The 19,281-nt window shown below is 34.1% G+C and overlaps 1 protein-coding gene across 1 annotated transcript in view; it reads right to left on the bottom strand.

The window, feature by feature from the left end:
- LOC125073049 (octopamine receptor Oamb) overlaps positions 1–19,281 on the bottom strand; it is a 146,791-nt gene that overhangs the window by 17,570 nt on the left and 109,940 nt on the right. Inside the window, exon 3 of the mRNA XM_047683732.1 lies at positions 9,406–9,548. Within this exon, the coding sequence (XP_047539688.1) occupies positions 9,406–9,548 (143 nt within the window). The remainder of the gene's footprint in view (positions 1–9,405; positions 9,549–19,281) is intronic.

The following is a 19,281-nucleotide window of genomic DNA, read 5'->3' as shown; positions in this document are numbered from 1 at the left end:
ATTCGAAAGTTAAGTATATAATTTATTCTGTAATTCTTTGTTAAATTTTTTTTAAAGAATCCTTTATCTATACATATAATAAAATTGGTGTGTCTGTTTGGGAAATTAAAATAACCGCTTTTTACCATATTACATACATATTAATCATATTTGTCTGTCAGTTTGTTCCGACTAATCTCTGGAACGGCTGGACCGATTTTGACGGGTTTAGGCTGCAACAATAACTTTTTGGTTAAATTCAAACATGCACGAAGTCGCGGGCACTGTTAGTTTATACTAATATTATAAATGCGAAAGTAACTTTGTTTATTACGCTTTCATAGTCAAAATACTGAACCGATTTTGATGAAATTTGGTATGAAGCAATTTTGAACTCTATTGTTAAGCGTACTAATTCCTAAAGCACTGGTGATTTAATTAAATAATTATTAATTAGTGTTATTAGTTGTCCATCACCTTTGTATTATACTTTGATATACGACAAAAAATGAGCCGAGGTGGTCCAGTGGTTAGAACGCGTGCATCTTAACCCAGGCAAGCTCCACTGAATTTCCATGTGCTTAATTTGTGTTTATAATTTATCTCGTGCTCGGCGGTGAAGGAAATCGTGAGGAAACCCACATGTGTCTAATTTCAATGAAATTCTGCCACATGTGTATCCACCAACCCGCATTGGAGCAGCGCGATGGAATATGCTCCAAACCTTCTCCTCAAATAGGGAGAGGAGGCCTTAGCCCAGCAGTGGGAAAATTTACAGGCCGTTAATGTAATGTAATGTAATGTAACGGACAAAGTCGCGGTGCAGTTTTTTATGTAAATAAATGTTTAGGGTCATGTAGAAGAATCCTATTACCCATCCAACTAAGCGTTAATGTACTCAAAGGCTGAAGCGTCAGAAGATCCTGTTTCTTTTGAAGAGACACCCGACCTGAACCTTGGAGGGGTATGACCCTTGAACTGTAGACACATCTCGTGTATAATTAACTTTAAAATATTTGCTTGAAGGATGAAATCACAGGGTGCCTCTCATTAACGTTGTTTTGTGGATGTTTGGGTAAACATAGATTCATCTCTTTCTGTCTTCATTGATTTGCCAGTCGAGAGAAGAGGATAGGTAAATTTGTGATTGTATTGTTAAATTATTTTATTTCATTACGTAGTACTACGACGTTAGCAACAACAAGCGCATGCGGCAAATGATGACGTCATCATACACGTCATTACCAGGTACAATTACCTGTTATCACCTAAAGGTCAAGAGTGAAGGCTCTCTAAAATTTAAGACTTGCACTAAATAAATATATATTTTTTGGTATTATTTATGACACAATGGACGGCTCATCCATTCAATAGCCCTTGATCCCTTGACTTCTCGATACATCTTATGTTAGAAATTTATTTTTAACGATTTTATATCATGCGAGAAATCTCTACTAATATTATAAATGCGAAAGGAACTCTGTCCGTTGATATAAATTTAATGAGAATTGGTACGAAGCAAGCCTAAAGTTGAACATAGGCTTTATTTACCTAGCACCTGACGATCAACCTCTAAAACGGGAGCCAATCCGCGGACGACAACTATTTTATTTATATTATTACTTATATACAATATTATTAATACAGGATAATAAGTTATATTTGCAATACCAAAAGTATACTGAAGTACACAATGTAGTTAGGCAGATTTGCAAATGGGCAACCTGACGATTAGTGGCCACCACCAGCTAATATTATTGGTGCTGAAAATATCAACCATTTCTTAAATCATCAATGGGATCTAAGACGTTATGTGGATTGAGAGTGTTATAGCACCAATCAAACCGGAATAGAAAAATACAAGGAATTGTTGTTTGGGGGTAGAATAAGTGGGCAGTACGTAATAGATTGAATCAAAGTGTTTTCCATAATATTAGACCCTTAAGTTGGCATTGGTTGGCGGACGAGTATATGGGCCACCTGATGGTAAGTAGTCACCACCGCCCATAGACAAAGGCGCTGTAAGTAATATTAACCATTCCTTACATTACCTATGCGCCACCAACCTTGGGAACTAAGATGTTACGGCCCTTGTGCCTGTAATTACACTGGCTCACTCACCCTTCTAACCGGAACACAACAATACAGTGTACTGTTATTTGCTGGTAGAATATCTGATTAGTGGGTAGTACCTACCCAGGCGGGCTTGCAAAGCCCTACTACCAAATTAAGTAACGGAAAACAAATCACTTTCTACGTTATAAAAACGCGAGACAATTATTCAATAATTAACAAAAAAATCCGATCAGGGATTTGAGCCCAACTTGGGATCCGCTTTATAAACTACCCACACATCTAAGAATCTGTTTAATAAACGTTATAAAATAAAGCGGAGGACTTTAAATTACTCAAATAGATTTTTTCCAAAATGATTCCTGAGAAGTATTCCCCACTTCATATTTCAACTCCAAATGCTATTTCGTCTGTGTTAAATAAGCACTAAGTAAATATTGTTTTCGATTAAACAAAGGCGACCTTGCTTTATTAGCTTCCACTAGAGCTGTGTAAATAAAATACAGCTTAAATTAGTTCCTTTGGACTGCGTCGATAAATGTCATCGTACACTGGAGATTTTTTATAAATTCATGAGACGATTCGAAAATGTTTAATTTTATAAACGACGAAAGAAAATTATAATTGTTTGCATTGAGGATTTAAATTAGTGCTTGCACAGGCTTTAAATAATGTATGCAAAGCACATATTATTTAACGATATCATAAACCAATGAAACACAGAACTTTCTCGAATCTTCTAGAGATTTCTTTAGCAGAAATTGTAATAAATAAATAAATCCCCAAAGACGAAGTTTTGCTCTGAATCATGAAATTTGCAGCCTCATAGTAGAACGAATATTCTCTTTTAAGTGGAAAAAAGGTCTTTAATATAAAAACGTATTTTTGAAAACATACAAGCTAAGTCACGACAACCATATTTAGTCTCTGCCAGGACTAGCCATCTATGTCATATCACAGGGCACAAGTATGTACTCACAAATTCTCACGCGCACACTCTCACTATTTCCTTAAACACACAAACACGTGGTGAATTCGATATGACGATAAATAATTCAGGCTCAGGGATCTTCCAGTTTATAAGCTGATTAAAAGGCTAAAGATTCGACACTCGACGTTCAACCTGACACTGACAACTAAGTTTTACGATACTTTGAATTGTCAATCGAAAATCGTTGAGTTTCGATTTAATTCTAATCTTCTCAATCTAAAATCGAACAATTTTATTTACAATCTCGCTTATATAACAAATTATATATTTATGGTAATGCAATCAACTTTATATCTTAAGAATTTTATTACTAAAGTAGTAAAACGCACGTTTTTTATTGATTGCAGGACCATAACACGATCGGTTTGAGGTTATGGTTCATATTATATAGTAATATTAAGCTTTAGGATCTAGGGAGTTATCATCTACCTACACTAATATTATAGATGCGATCTGTCCGTCTGTTGCTCTCTCACGGCTAAACTACTGAACCGATTTTGATGAAATTAGCTATGAAGGAAGGTTAGGTTAGGTTTTTTATGAATGGCGGGCCGACCGCCAGGGCGTCACGGTAGCATGCGAAAACGATTCCGTGGCGCCCGCCGTAAAGACGGAGAGGGTACCGCTGGTTTTTAAGTGGGTATTCCGTTGACCGGGGAGCACTCGGCGTTCTGGACATCGGCAAGTCCCACATACCCCCGCACTTCCATCACGTGAGGGAAGCGCGTAACGCGTTTTGCCAGTTTTTTCCAAAAAAAAAAAAGGTATTTTTATGCCTAACACCTAACGTCCAATCTTTTAAACGCTATTGAAGCCATGGGTCACAAGTAGTATAACATAAAAATAGTATAACATTTATCAAAATGTGATGTACAAAATATATTTTGATGTATTTTGTGTTTTTACCCTTACTTTTTCATGTGTTCATTGTTTTAACAAACATATGAATTTTGCGTTATATTATTGGTATTAGTAATTATTAAATTTATTCATGCTAAAACAGCGTGAATAAATTTATAATGGAAAAAGAATCTTTTGCAATTTTAGCGCGAGGCCAGATCTAATAAGGAATTACTTATGTTTTGTTGGCTTTGTGCAAGCCCTTCTGTGGAGGTACCACCTACTCATTTGATATTCTACCGCCAAACAGCAGTATTCAGTATTGTTGTTTTCGCGTTTTAAAGGGTGCAGCACAAGCACAAGGGACCTAACACCTTAGTTCCCAAGTTTGGTGGCGTATAGCACTGTAAGAAATATTTCTTACATTGCTATTATCTGTGGTGACAAACTATCATCAGAGGGCCCATTTGCCTTCCGTCAAACCATATAAAAAAATCCCCTGTTGAGTTTACAAATAAACTATTATTCTATTCTATTCTAAACACCAAAAATTTCGCTCCATTACACCTTTCTAAACTTGATTGATGAATAATGCATGCTATTAGTGCTAGTTACAAAGCTCGACCACAGTGTAGATGCTATCAATAAAAAAGTCATTAAATCTGACCTATTTGAAGCTATTTATGAATAAGTAGACATTTTTGTGTGGATATTTTTAAAAGTATATACATGTATTGCGATATAAATACATCTGATTAACGTAATATATTATACTAGCTGACTAGCGGCTTTACTAACGCGAAAATAATTAAACACATACTTCTAATCCCCGTTTTACCCCCTTATGGGCTAGTTTCGTAAAATTAAGTTCGTTCTTAGCGGATGTCTACACTATTTAAGGCCTGCCAACCAACCTGCCAAATTTCAAGTTTATAGCTGTTATTGTTTCGGGGATATCGTGATTAATCAGTGGGTATTTCGCTTTTATATATCTAGATTAAAAGAATATAACAATCAGTAAAAACTAGTTAATTTGTCCAAGTATAAATCTCATTGCCTTTGAGTAATATCTACATATTTGACAGTTCGCCAGAAGGCTATGTAAGAGTTAGGTCTATGCCGGGAGTCGTAGCCTTGATAAATATAATTATGATCAGCATGTAGTGTAATTAATAGTTAAACCAGAAATAAATTTATAGGCAAAACAAAACATATGACCTTCTGATGAAAGCGTTATGCTCCAGGTTATTTTATTTCTTCCTATTAAATTGTTCTTAACAGCCTGTAAATTTCACACTACTGGGCTAAGGTCTCCTCTACTTTTGAGGAGAAGGTTTGGAGCGTATTCCACCTCGCGCTTCTCCAATGCGGATTGGTGGATTCACATGTGGCAGAATTTCGTTGAAATTAGACACATGCAGGTTTCCTCACGATGTTTTCCTTCATCGCCGAGCATGAGATGAATTATAAACACAAATTAAGCACATGAAAATTCAGTGGTGCTTGCCTGGGTTTGAACTCGAAATCATCGGTTAAGATGTTCTCAACTGTTGTTAATTTATTTCATTGTTTCTGATCCTTTATATTTATACATAATATATAGCCAAAACTTCTTTCTAAACGGCTCTTTCACAGCAACATTATTTTTTATACACATCATTATAATATATTAAATAAAACAAATGACATACGGAGCCCAAGCGTGGACTCTCACGACAAAGCTGGTTTTGACCAGTTTAAAGTCGTTCAGCGTGCTATGGAAAGGAGTATCTCTGAGGGATCGCATCAGAAATGAAGTGATCCGTCAGAGAACCAAAGTCATCGACATAGCCCACCGGATTAGTAAGCTGAAGAGGCAGTGGGCCGGCCATATTTGTGGGAGAAACCGTTGGGAAAAACGCGTTCTAGAGGTGAAGACCGCGTCTCGGCAAACGTAGTGTAGGTAGTCCTCAGGCACGGTGGAGTGACGATTTGCGCAAGACGGCTGGCAGGAGCTGGATGTGAGTAGCTGAAGATAGATCACAGTGGCGTGCAATTGGAGAGGCCTATTTCCAGCAATGGATGAATATGGGCTGCTGATTTCATATTCATGTCTTTTTTACGGAGGAGCTCATTCCACCAATGCGGGTTGGATATACAAGGAGCATATTTTCATTCCTCTAGCGATATAAACGAAGAAACCAACTAGTGGCAAATGTATAAGCATGACCTTTATTAAGAGACGTTTTTATTTAATCCATTAATTTTTACCCGAATACGATGAAGCTTACAGAAATGTTTTATTTTTTTTAAATTATATACCTTTACTTTTGGAATATTTTTATAGATCCCTAAGTTTAATATACTCGATTGTATTGTTAGTTGGTGGTAAGGATTTGTGCGAACTCGTTTGGATAGGTACCAGATACATGACATATTCTACTTCTTCCAAGGAGACGACAAGCTCAAAACTCAGCGAAGATCTGATGGTGTTCAGTAAAAATATAAAATAACGCCAAAATTTATAAAAGTAAAATGTAAAAAAAAGGCACGGGCACCTGTGAGCCCGTGGATGTTGTAAGTTAAATAAAAAAAGGACATATTCTACTACAAAACAGAATTATTTGTCGTTGTAGGATAAGTGGGCCAGTGTTACAGGTACAAGGGATATAATATTTTAATTTCCAATATTGCCAAGATTTAAGCTTTTACAGCTCTATCAACTAAAAATAGTGCTGACCACATACCATGTGGTGGAACATTTGCTCGGCCTCCTGTGAGCTAGTATGGGTTTAGGCTGGTAAAGCACATACTTTCCTGTACCTCTGAAAACGTATGTGCAAAATAACATTAGGATTAGTTTAGTACTTAAGACGTAATAACGTAACAAATAAACAAATATTGTCACGCATTTATAATATTAGTAAGGAGAGTAACCATGCAAATTATATGTACAATTATATTAGTACTGGTTAAAATAATAGTCTAGAAGAAACAAAAAACAGTTAATTCGATTAAAATCTACTGACCACACCTTTGACAGATTCAAACATAATTACACCAACGCCTACATAAAATTAAACGCAAATAATGCACACAGGGATATTAACTCGTACACATGAACAGCGAAACTTCTCACACAAACACAAACGAACGGAACGGTTACACATATTCATTGAAAATAACACACTCACACTTTAATTGTATATAGAATACCCTCAAACAATGCATTATAATTTCAATAAAATCTATTATTACTTCAGAACATTTCTGCACGAATCTAAATCGCATTAACGACTATTATGTACCTACTATTCGGAAAAGTACATTATTTCATTGCTACATATATTACATTACATTAACAGCCTGTAAACTTCCTACTGCTGGGCTAAGGCCTCTCCTACTGAGAAGAAGGTATGGAGCATATTCCACCACTCTGCTCCAATGCGGGTTGGTGGAATACACATTTGGCAGAATTTCGTTGAAATTAACCACAACCAGGTTTCCTCACGATGTTTTCCTTCAATGCCGAGCACGAGATGAATTATAAACACAAAACATATATTAGTATCATAGAATAACTAAGCCGGGGTTTCCTGCATAGCAGAATAGAAATATTTTAATCTGTGGAATAAGCTTCAAAATGGAGAGGAGGTTTAAGCCCAACAGTGGGACATTCACAGGCTGTTACTGTTAATCTGTGGGTGATGTGAGACAATGTTTTTTTATTTTATTTTAAGGGCATCCATCAATGCATCACTAAATAAATTAAAAAAATGTACTGTGGAAAAGTATTACGGGGAGTATCAGACTGTACAAATCTCCTACAACAGTCTAAGGCTGACCCAAATAAAATAAAGGGTCGAAAATTATTTTAGTAGTACTAGATTATAGAGTAGCACTAGTATTTCTAGAAATTGTTTAAGCCATGTAAGGTTTGAGCAATATCGTAGTAAGTTCTCGTGCTATTTCTGGTGCGTTTCCAGTTCTGAAACGCTTAAACTCGCCCCCCCCTCCCTCTTAACTTCAGCCACACAGGTGTATTAAAGCCATTCTTTCAACGTTTACTACTCGAAATTTCAGCCGCTACGTACTTCTTTCTGTTTGTTCCAGTTTTGTTTAATAACGTTTTATATACATCCATTTTTCAAATTATACAAACGAAATTGAACCTTATCTCTTCAACTTGCGATCTAAAATGATTCGATCCAGCATTCGGTTAATTTTTGTATTTTTTTACCAAAGCAACGTTAAAGCATTTTGATAGTTGCGTTTTTCAGCATAGAGTCGATTATTAAAACTTTGCCAAGACATAAAAAAAGCAATAAGGCTGCACGAAATTGAATTTTATATATGTCACGATAAGGTCTATATTTAATTGGATATTTTATTTACCCTCCAATAACCATGGTTTCGTGGATAGTGTAACAGGAAAGTGCTTAATTACACGAATGATAGGCATTTAGGATATTATATAGCCGTTTTAAATGTGTTAGCAAAATATATTTGATAAGGGTGAGGTCTCGTAGTATATTTGTATCTACATTATACTAGCTAAACCTGCGGCTCCACCCGTGTGAAATTTATAAAACTTTACCTTTAGCACACAACACCGTCACCCCCTCGAGGGTGAACTAAAAAAAAAGTAGCCTGTATCCTTCCCCGGGCTATCTTTATACGTCAATCCCATCAAATTTCCTGTAAATAAGTTACTTTTTCATTTATAATATAGTAGTATGGAAAACATCTATTTGATATGAGTTTTAAACAGACAAATATCGCCGGTAAAAATGAGTCCAATATTGAATGTAAATTAGAGGGAATAATCTATAAAACTTACATCGGATTATTGTCGTGTTTATATTAGAGCGTTGAGCCAGTACAGTCGAGGCTACAGAGTGAATTTACTCAAATGAGGTGAAAAATGTTGGACGAATGACGAATGTTGGACGGTTCACTTACGAGATCATAAGAGGAAGCTTGAAAGTCAGGGACTATAAAACTAAAAGGAAACCGACTGGATTACAGGGGCCGTATTTGGTTTGATTGTATGTTAGAGACGAAAGAAAGATGGACTGCGTTGGTATGACTTGTACGAGATGAAAGTAGCGCAAGAGAGGACATGACTAAAGATATGATGAATAGAATGAAAATCTCACAAGGTTCAGCCCAAAAATTGCAATTAGTAGTGTTTATATGAAGACTCATATATGCCAGTTGTCCTCCGGCAGCCAATCTGAAGGAAGACTAGCCAACTACGCAAGACATATTATAGTTCACAAATGTGTGTGTAAACGCAAGTGTACTCCCTATACTCATTCACTCTCGTGATCCAATGGAATATAAACCCGACACGACGGCGATGAAGATCAGGCGTGCCAAATGCTTTACGTATTTTACTGAGATTTTTATAACATAAAATCCCACTAACTTTTATTGGCCGGACCTGGTATTGAACCCAGGATCTTATATCAAGTGAGTAAACCAACGAGGCAGTCATGCTATATTTATACGATAGTGAACTTAAAAATAACTTTACTCACCTTGAACACTTCTCTCGTTGCAGAAAACGGCAGTACTGCCACCCCAACAAGCAGATCTGCTACCGCCAGCGACACGATGAACAAATTGGTCACGCTACGCAGTTTCGATGAGCACAGCACGGCTGCTATCACCAGACAGTTACCTGTGATATTAAAAGATAACATCATTGATAAGATCCAAATTTTCACTATGACAATAGAAAAAATTAATAAATCGCTGTGAAGTAACGGATTAGCGTTTCACTATGATGAAAAAGGTATCGCAGGTTATCAGTGAGTAAATTGGCACTCATCGAAGAGTTCCCAGTATTCCCCCACTTGCAGTGGGATGCATGGAATGGAACGATTTCTCAAAAGTGCTTCTTTTTTATTCAAGTAAATTGCTATGGTACCGTAGAACAGTCTCAAATTGTTACATGTAGTTTTTTGGTGCAACTATAAACATTATGCTAGTCAATAATATGACAATAATAATTATTATTATTTGAACATTGCAAGTCCATTCGTTCCATCGGTTAAACGATCTTAAATGACAAATGATATTTTTACTACGAAAATTGCCACAGCGTTTAATAACCAGACATCCAGGTTAGCATTTCATAGTTATAATAAATAATTCGAATATTGAATTTGTCAATATAATGTAATAATAGGTGCAATTTATGTGAAGCCTTTTCTTGTAACCTAAAAATGGTTGCCAATTTATTTGGCAGTTTCATAACGACTCCCCTGGCAGCTGAATCGGATAGGTTTTATCTTTTATCGACCTATTTATTCGGTAGGCCTCTTTCGTGTTATCGGAGTAAACATTTTGTTATACTTTCGGGAATATTTTTTAAAACTTTTGGTTTATATCGAATAACATAGAATCAGTCGTATTTTATTTTAAACGATATGGGTAGTAAACTTTAACTTTATATATAACAGGAATATTTATATGAAACATACTTTATTACCTCTATTAAATATTTTTATATAAAGGGCGTTCGGCAAGAATCAATTGTAGGTCCAGTTTTATTTTTGTAGTGTGTATTTAAATTAACTTTCTTTTTATAAAGAAGTTTTTTATGATATTGTATTTTGTTTTGATGATGTTTCATTTGTTTTTAAAACCGATAAAAAATATAATAGCGAATGAATTACAATTAAAAATTTAATTATTCCTTGCCATCCAATGCGCCCCCAACTCTGGGAACCAAGTCATTATGTCCCTTTTGCCTGTAGATACACTGGCTCATTTGATTTTTCAAGCTGGAAGACAACAATACGAAGTATTGCTGATTGACGGTAGAATATATAATGAGTGGTGGGTGTCTACCCGGACGGGTTTGCACAAAGCCCTGTTTTTGTTGATTCTATTGGCGAGTAGTGTGTACACTGGTTTTCATGGGTACGCCACTCAGATCGGTTCGATTCCCGGCCGAGTCGATGTAGAAAAAGTTCAGTGATTTTCTATGTCTATTGTCTCGGGTGCTTGTAGTACCGTCGTTACTTCTGATTTTCTATAACACGAGTGCTTTAGCTGCTTACATTGGGATCAGAGTGATGTTGTCCAATATATTTATATTTATTATATTATTACACTCTAAAGAATTATTTCAAGTGACAAAAATGATTGTGTTGTTAAAATATGGTCGGTATTGGTTTATCATATTAATTAATTGTGATAAATCAGTGCCGATACTTGTAAGAATTGTTTTTAATTGCGTAAATTTGTTTTAGAAATTAGTTACACAACAATTTGAAAAAATAATAATTTAAGCATTGTTTTATAAGCGGCATTAAAAAAACTAATTATAATACAATTATTATAAAACATCCGTTTGTTTTATGAAGAAGTGTTTTTGTGATTGACGTTCGCCATAGTGGGGCGGGCGATTTAATAAAAGAGGGTTGACTTGAGTGCGAAGGGCACTTTGCTACTGACTTCCGAGGATAAAACACTGTAAGTAAAATCTGTGTTAGTTAAATAACAACAAAATCCATTTTCTGAACTGTTACGCTTATTTTCGTTAAAAATGTGTTCCGTATATTTACATAAAATTCAATCCTTACTTAAAGGATAAAACGGAACCCTATCACTAAGACTTCGCTATCCGTCCGCCTGTCACCGGATAAATCACTTTAACCGTTATAGTTTGACAGTTGAAATTTTCACAGATTATGTATTTTCTGCTGCCGCTATATCAATACAAAAAAAACAGTTGACTCCCATGACAGTTGTTGTCATGATTTTTTGTCAAAAAATCATGACTATATACTATATATATTAACAAAAATGCATGTATGTGTACAAATATAGTAATAAATATTCAATATATATTCTTAGATACTTTTATATAATTGTGCCCTATTTTAGTATCCATCGATCTTATAAATATTTAATTTTAAATCAAACTGCGAAGCGGGACTACCTATATAATAATCTTTTACTGTTGAAGATTCTCGACTTTGGAATACATTACCTTTAGCTATAAGGCGCGCTTCACAGATATTAGATGATTATAAAAACGCTTACATTATTTATTGAATGTTTTAATAAATTCTGTAATAATAATAAATAGATTTAAATTATTTTTGAATTGTATTGATAACATTGATATTAAATAAGAGAGTGCTTTGACTTTACTGTTCGTTATTGTGAATCATGTGATGTCCATATAGAGGAATTTTTTTTCTTCATCTCCTGTAGTCCAGTGAATAAAGACATTGCACTAAAAACAGAAAAGTACGCAGATGTTCATCAAGGTCATTAAGGTCGTGTGACAAACGAAAAAGTTTGACTGTATATCCTTCTTTGTCAAGCCCACTATAAAATACCTTCTGCCCTAGAATTGGAGTTATAGAATATGATTTAAAATAATTTTTCTCGGTAAACCAACTCCCGAGAAAATGTGATATAATATTTTTATTGGAAATTTTATGAGCTTCAAATTTAATGACTACAATTATTTTCATAATTATGACCGTTTACGATATAATCTCGAAAACTGTTTGTCGCGACCTTTGACCCTGAATAACTTTCTTAGCGGCTCAAGGATCAATGGGGACTTTTGGGATTTTGTCTAGAACCACAAAAGGAAGGTTCATCCTAAAAAAATCTTTCCCCTAATTTTTCCGAAGGTCGGTCTTTATTTTGTCTTTATTCACTGGACTACTGGGCCAGCAAGGTGTTAACATTTAAGGAATGATTTATAATTTTGTGATAAAGTATAATTGTTATTGCTTGTTAAATTATTGACGATATATGATTTTTTAATATTTGTGCTTCATATAATCTTTTATTAGACAATAATAATATAACCTTAAAATATAATAAACTTATAAAGAAATATAAATTATTCCTAAAATACCCTGACGTAATATATTAAGTCTCTATAAATAAAAATCTACCACGCTCATCATTAGCTATTTTTAACACTTTGATTAGAGACGTTGTCGTTGTTTTTTTTTATTTATTTTTAGTTTTATAAATTATTAAATTAAATAAATGGCCCAGTGATTAGAATGCGTGCATCTTAACCGATGATTTCGGGTTCAAACCCAGGCAGGCACCACTGAATTATCATGTGCTTAATTTGTGTTTATAATTCATCTCGTGCTCGGCGGTGAAGAAAAACATCGTGAGGAAACCTGCATGTGTCTTATTTCAACGAAATTCTGCCACATGTGTATTCCGCCAACCCGCATTGGAGCAACGTGGTGGAATATGCTCCAAACCTTCTCCTCAAAGGGAGAGGAGGCCTTTAGCCCAGCAGTTGGAAATTTAGAGGCTGCTAATGTAAAAAAAAAAAATGTTATATCTGTATGTATGTATTCATATTTATAGCTATATGTGTATTATTATATTCTATATGTAATATATGATTTAACAAAGTTATTGTAACCCCCTTCACAAATTTGTGTTTTAAAACCAGTCCATTGCAGAAAAAAAAAATTAAAAAAATATGATACATTAAAACCTTCTTCGAAACGCGTTGCATCTTCCGTATAAGTTTTATGTGTATTGATTTATTAGTTTAAATAGTAAAGACTTGCAAAAAATCATCTCTATTTATATTATTCGTCGTTATTTAGATTTATTATCATTATTCAGGAAGTACCATATTTAAATGTTACATTGATAAATAATTCGTTCGTCGTAACAGGACGAGAGAAAATACAGTACTATTGAATAAAATAGAATGGAAAGAGGCAAAACGGACGCCATTACCGTTCCACGGGAATTCTAAGCCATTATTCTTTATTGTATATTTTAAGCGCAAGTGATTTCATATTAAATAAAGTAGCGGATTTAATCATATAGATATATTTTTTAAAAATATCTGTATTTCTGGTTGAAATGAAAATCAATTAGCGAGCACTAAGGAGAGACAGCTTTAATAATGTCTACACTATTAAGATTTTTATTTCAATTATTTTTATATTAAGTCTCATTATTGGTAGTGTATTTGCTGTTGCTAGGTTTAAAAAGTACCCCATGCTGTTCCAGATTATAATCTATTTGTCTCAAATTTCATTCAGAGTAATAAACATCCATCGTGAGATTGTAACGTCACTAAATAGACTATTTACCTAATGCTAAAATAAAATCAAGTCGGTCCAGTAGTTCCGTAGATTTGTTTCTTTAGTATAGCTATACATAAACAAAACCAAAACTGCACGACACTTGAGAGATTCAAATCAAATCAAATCAGAATATACTTTATTCAAGTAGGCTTTTACAAGCACTTTTGAATCGTCATTTAACGAACTATTTAAAGTAAAGCAAAGAATGTAGATTTTACCGAGAAGATCCGGCAAGAAACTCAGTAGTTACTCTATTTCAACATATAAAAATACAGTCATGTTAGTTAAATATAATTATATATGTATGTAATATATCCTGCCTGGAAGTCAACAAGTATTAACTCCACCCTTTTTTATCACCTGCATAATCTTGTATCGAATAATAATATGCCTCCTTTACCAATGCTTTTTTTACAAATGATTTGAATTTTAGAATCGGCAAATTTAAAAATGTCTGCGAAATTTTATTAAAGAAACGGACACCTTGCCCCAAGAAGGATTTATTGACTTTGCGGAGTCAGAAACTTGGCGTTCTAAGTTTATCCTTACTTCTTGTGCACATACAATGATTATCACTAATTTTATCAAAGTGATCAAAGCTACTGTGAATATACATAATATTGTTGTAAATATATTGTGACGCAACAGTGAGTATTCCTACTTTGTTAAAAACATCCCGAAGAGAGTCTCTAGATTGACTTTTAATTGTCATTGGCATTAGGGATTATCACTGACTTGAATTAAAAAAAACTATGACTTGATTTTTTGGCAATTTACAATGTATTCACGTATTACCTTTGATTGTTGAGATAAGATTTTGGATTATTATGGGGTATTTTTTTTTCTATCATATAATTTTTGAAAAGTACAGATTACACATTAAATTCAATAATAATATGGAATACACAGACTAGTAGATTAAAAGATTAATAGTTTACAATGTATATATTAGGTATGAAGCAAGCTTGAACTCCAAGAAAGGACATAGGCTTTTATACGTAAAGTCTACGCACCATTAACGCGTGGGCAAAGCTGCTGGCGAAATCTAGAATTAAATAATTCATTACCAAAAGAAAAGACGTTATGCATGAGGTCACGAAATATATGAACAAAAAAAAGAAACATAATACAATACTAGTATAGATAACTATTAAATTTGAATAATTCTAAAAGTGCATGAAAGTCGCCAACCACAACCGAACACCAAATCCAACTCGTTATTAAACATCGATGTCAGTCGCGAATAAACTTCAATTTATTAACAGTTAAATTAACAATAACAATTAATTTAAAGGTGAAAATAATATCCAATCAATCACACACACATACACACACACACACACACACACACACACACACACACACACACACACACACACACACACATCATCATCAGCCCGCATTCGTTCACTGCTGGACATAGGCCTCTCCAAATGCACGCCACTGTGGTCTTTCTTCGGCAACTCGCATCCAGTTCCTGCCACCCGTCTTGCGCAAATCGTCACTCCACTCACTTAAAAATTAATTTTCTAGGAATAAACTTCTTACTCCTTTGACCCGACAGTGTTAGTAATTGTTTTGTTGGCCAATGGATCCCATAAAACGTTAAAATTTTTAGATTGGAAGGTTAAAAAAATTGACAAAGAACGTTTTTGAGATAAATTATAATATTAATGACTTCATAGATAAGACGTCTTGGGAACGTAACGATTGCATACAGGCCGTTTCAAAAATCAATAATATATAAACACATACTTCTGACAAAAAAATAAATCCCGCTGAGTCCCTTTTTTTCTATCGAACCGGTAATCAATAACCAAACAAAATATATTACTTGAATTAAAATTTGTATCATTCGATGAGAATTTCCGGATAATTATGAATGTGTTCAGTATGACAGCTTGATGTAAAAAAATACAAGTGAGTTTGTGAATAGATGTGAGGAATGATTCAGTTGATGAGACAGTGATGGGTGAAATTTTACGGCTTTTACTTTCCAATGGGATTTAATTTCGATAGATGAACTAAGATGTTATGTCACTTGTGCCTGTGATAACACTGGTTCACTCACCCTTCCAACCGGAAAACAACAATACAGAGTACTGTTATTTGGCGGTAGAAAAGCTGATGATTGGATGGTACCTACCCAGACGGGCTTGCACAAAGCCATACCACCATGTAAACTCTGTATCATAACAATTCAAAACTGATTTTATAAGCTTTATGATAATAAAGAATATATTAATTTTAATTTTATAAAAAAAAGTGTACAGAAAAACTGTCTGTCTATCAAATGTTGCAATTCTCTCATTGAAAATAAAGAATATCATCTCAGAGTTATAAGCGTGTTACAGCAAAATCACAAATAAAATCCGACCCAGTTGGGACGGTATTGGACTCGTTTTTCACGGATTTGTTCCCATTACCAAGTAGGCTGGGATTTGTCGAATTGACAAAGAATTTCATTACGTCTGAAAAGAAAAACTAACTTATTTTATCGATGTAACAAACAGCGGTCACATAGTTCAGCAGTATCATTTGAAAATTTAGGTATTCGACGTTAAATTAATGACTTATATTAATTGAATTATTTGCATAAGAATTATTTATTTAGACCTTAAAGAATATGAATTTTGAATATAACAAATAAGAAATCAAAATAGCTATTGAATTCAAATCATGACTGCGTGGAATGGTGATAATAATGCTAGCAGCATTTCCTATTTAAATCGCAATTCCGATCCTCTGGGCGAAAAAAGAACTTTCTTGTCTCCTGTGGAAGAAATAAGGCGAATTATACTTTTAATAAAGGTCTTTGCAATATTACTACAAGGTCCAAGTGTTTCAACTGCAAATGAAAGAAAGAAATAAATAACTCAAGTTGTTTTTACGCGCTTTCCCTGGTATGAGGTAGAGCCATTATGTCAATGCTTGTAGATTCCCACACTAGGGCCCATCCCCGTTCCCAGGGAATCTCAATCCCAATCTGTCAGGTCTCTTGTCAACCATTTGCCAGTCCACCCCGGTACGCGGTTATTATAACAAAATAAAATAAAAGTATTTCTTTTTGCTTCTTAGAAATGCCATAGGAACTCAAGTTAAATGAAATTAAGAAAAAGAATTTTTGGTCATTATATCATCTGCTTATTAATATGACGCAGACTGATAACGTTTCATCAAATTGTATTTTTTTCTTTATATTAATATTAATATGCTTCGATGAATTTTAGGGCGTGTTTTTACGACTACGCAAACCGACCGCGTACTCGCTACAAGCGTCTCTACGCGGACCAGTGACATGGAAACCGGAGAGATTTAAAATAAGATTTATTTAGAATTTGTATACGAACCTTTACCCAAGATTACCGCATCAAAGGATGAAGAAGTTGCCTAGAAGTTGCCTATGTACATCTACGGGGTTCTTGCTTCTTAGCAAATGTAATCAAAATCGGTTCGGTGAATTAGCCGTGAAATTGTTACAGATAGACAGATAGCATTTCAAATGATAGGAGAGAGACTACTGAGTATCTTGTTTTTTTGGTAGAATCTACATTCTACTGATTACTGAAATAATTTAATTTTTTTTTAAATGGAGTACCTGTATGTATTAAATTCTACAATAAGGAGGGTAAACCTACGTATAAAATTAAATTCTAGCACATGGATGGTAGAATAAGCTCTGATTTACTTGTAACACCCAACAGCAAATACTTAACCAGTGTAAATTCAGGCAAAAGGGACATCACATCGTAGTTCTCGAGCATGGTTACTGTATTGGCGGTGGTGGTCACTGAGTAGCAGCAACCTATTAATATCATAAAAAGAAAACTTCATAGAAAAGAGACCTGCGAGCTGCTAATTTTACTTACTTGCCTATTTTATTTTTTGTCTATACATTCGCGAAAACTACGGCAACTTGCGAACGTAAGTCGAATTCAAGACTGTAAGTCAAGAAAAATTGCCGTATGTACGAGCATTTATTATTTTTCTTTTAATTTTAACTCTGCTTGTATTTATGTCTAAGTGAAGTTTTAATTTTAATTTTCCAATTTTTTAGTTTATTAGGAACTGACCATTAAGAAACGACAAAAAGTTTATTAAGTAGTTATTGTTAAGTATAAAATCTTACCTAACACATACCGAAAAGAGTTTACGGTCTAGCGGTATATATTTAAAGACATCAGATATTAATTTTTGCTTCAACCTTGCTTACATAACATTACAGAGTATATATTGTACGGAAAAATATTAATAATTCTGTGAGACAATGTGATACTCATAGCATTGGTACAAGTTACAAACACAATCTTATTACTCCTGTTACTCGACTGCATAGAGTCAGTAACTCTTTTGTGGGACCATGCGGGTTTTACAACAGAATCTCAGCTTTAAAATGCCTCTCTAGCCAAATTTAATAAAATTAAAAGGCCACTTGTGTGCAAAATGTCGATATAGTAAGTTAATGGTTGATAGCACATCTAGGGAATGAAACGATATGCTTTTACTTTGTAATATTGAATACACATAGTGTTGAGATTCGCCGGTTTTTCTCAAGTTGTATTGTTTTATTTGACAATTAAAAAGTTAGTGTAATGCTTCTATATTCAATAAAGGGATTTGATTTGATTTAAATACATGGTTTCGTTCAATTGTGTTAAGCAGTTTCAGAGCAATTGAAAAACAAACACAAACTTTACTTATATTGCTAGCATAAATGATGATATTCTTCAAAAATGCCGCCCCCTAATCTTCTATAACGAGGCAATAATTGCGTTTAAAAAAAATAAAATTTTAATCTGTCGAAATCAGAATTTACTATATAATAACTAAAACAATTTTCATAGTTATAATTGTCGAACAATGAGCGACAAATGCAGGTAACATAACTTTAAACAGAAGTTTTAATTGCGTTTTTTATTTAACGATTTACTTTTAATAACTAAATAACTTTTTTACTCCTCTACCATCATTGTATGGTCACCCATAGACTCACACTTACACTTTAATAAAGGAAACGGCTTTAACTTGGAACCTCTCTTGTAACGATTACACAGATTTAGAATGCAGGTTTCCTCACGACGTTTTCCTTCAAAGATGAATTATAAAAACAGTAGTTGTATTGGACTTGAATCCACAATCATCGATGAAGATGCGCATATTCTAACTCCATCGCCATCTCGGCTCAAAGTTTTATTTATTTAGATTTTATTCACCTAGATTATTATTTAAGGCACATCCATAAGTCAATATTATCGATGTTTGTTTTTACTAGTAGAAACCATCCCTTATATTGGTATATACATAAAA

The sequence above is a fragment of the Vanessa atalanta genome, chromosome 23, assembly GCF_905147765.1.
Source record: "Vanessa atalanta chromosome 23, ilVanAtal1.2, whole genome shotgun sequence".
In the NCBI taxonomy this organism is placed as follows: domain Eukaryota; kingdom Metazoa; phylum Arthropoda; class Insecta; order Lepidoptera; family Nymphalidae; genus Vanessa; species Vanessa atalanta.
The sequence above is the reverse complement of the archived record's forward strand: the minus strand, read 5'-3'. Positions and strand labels throughout refer to the sequence as shown.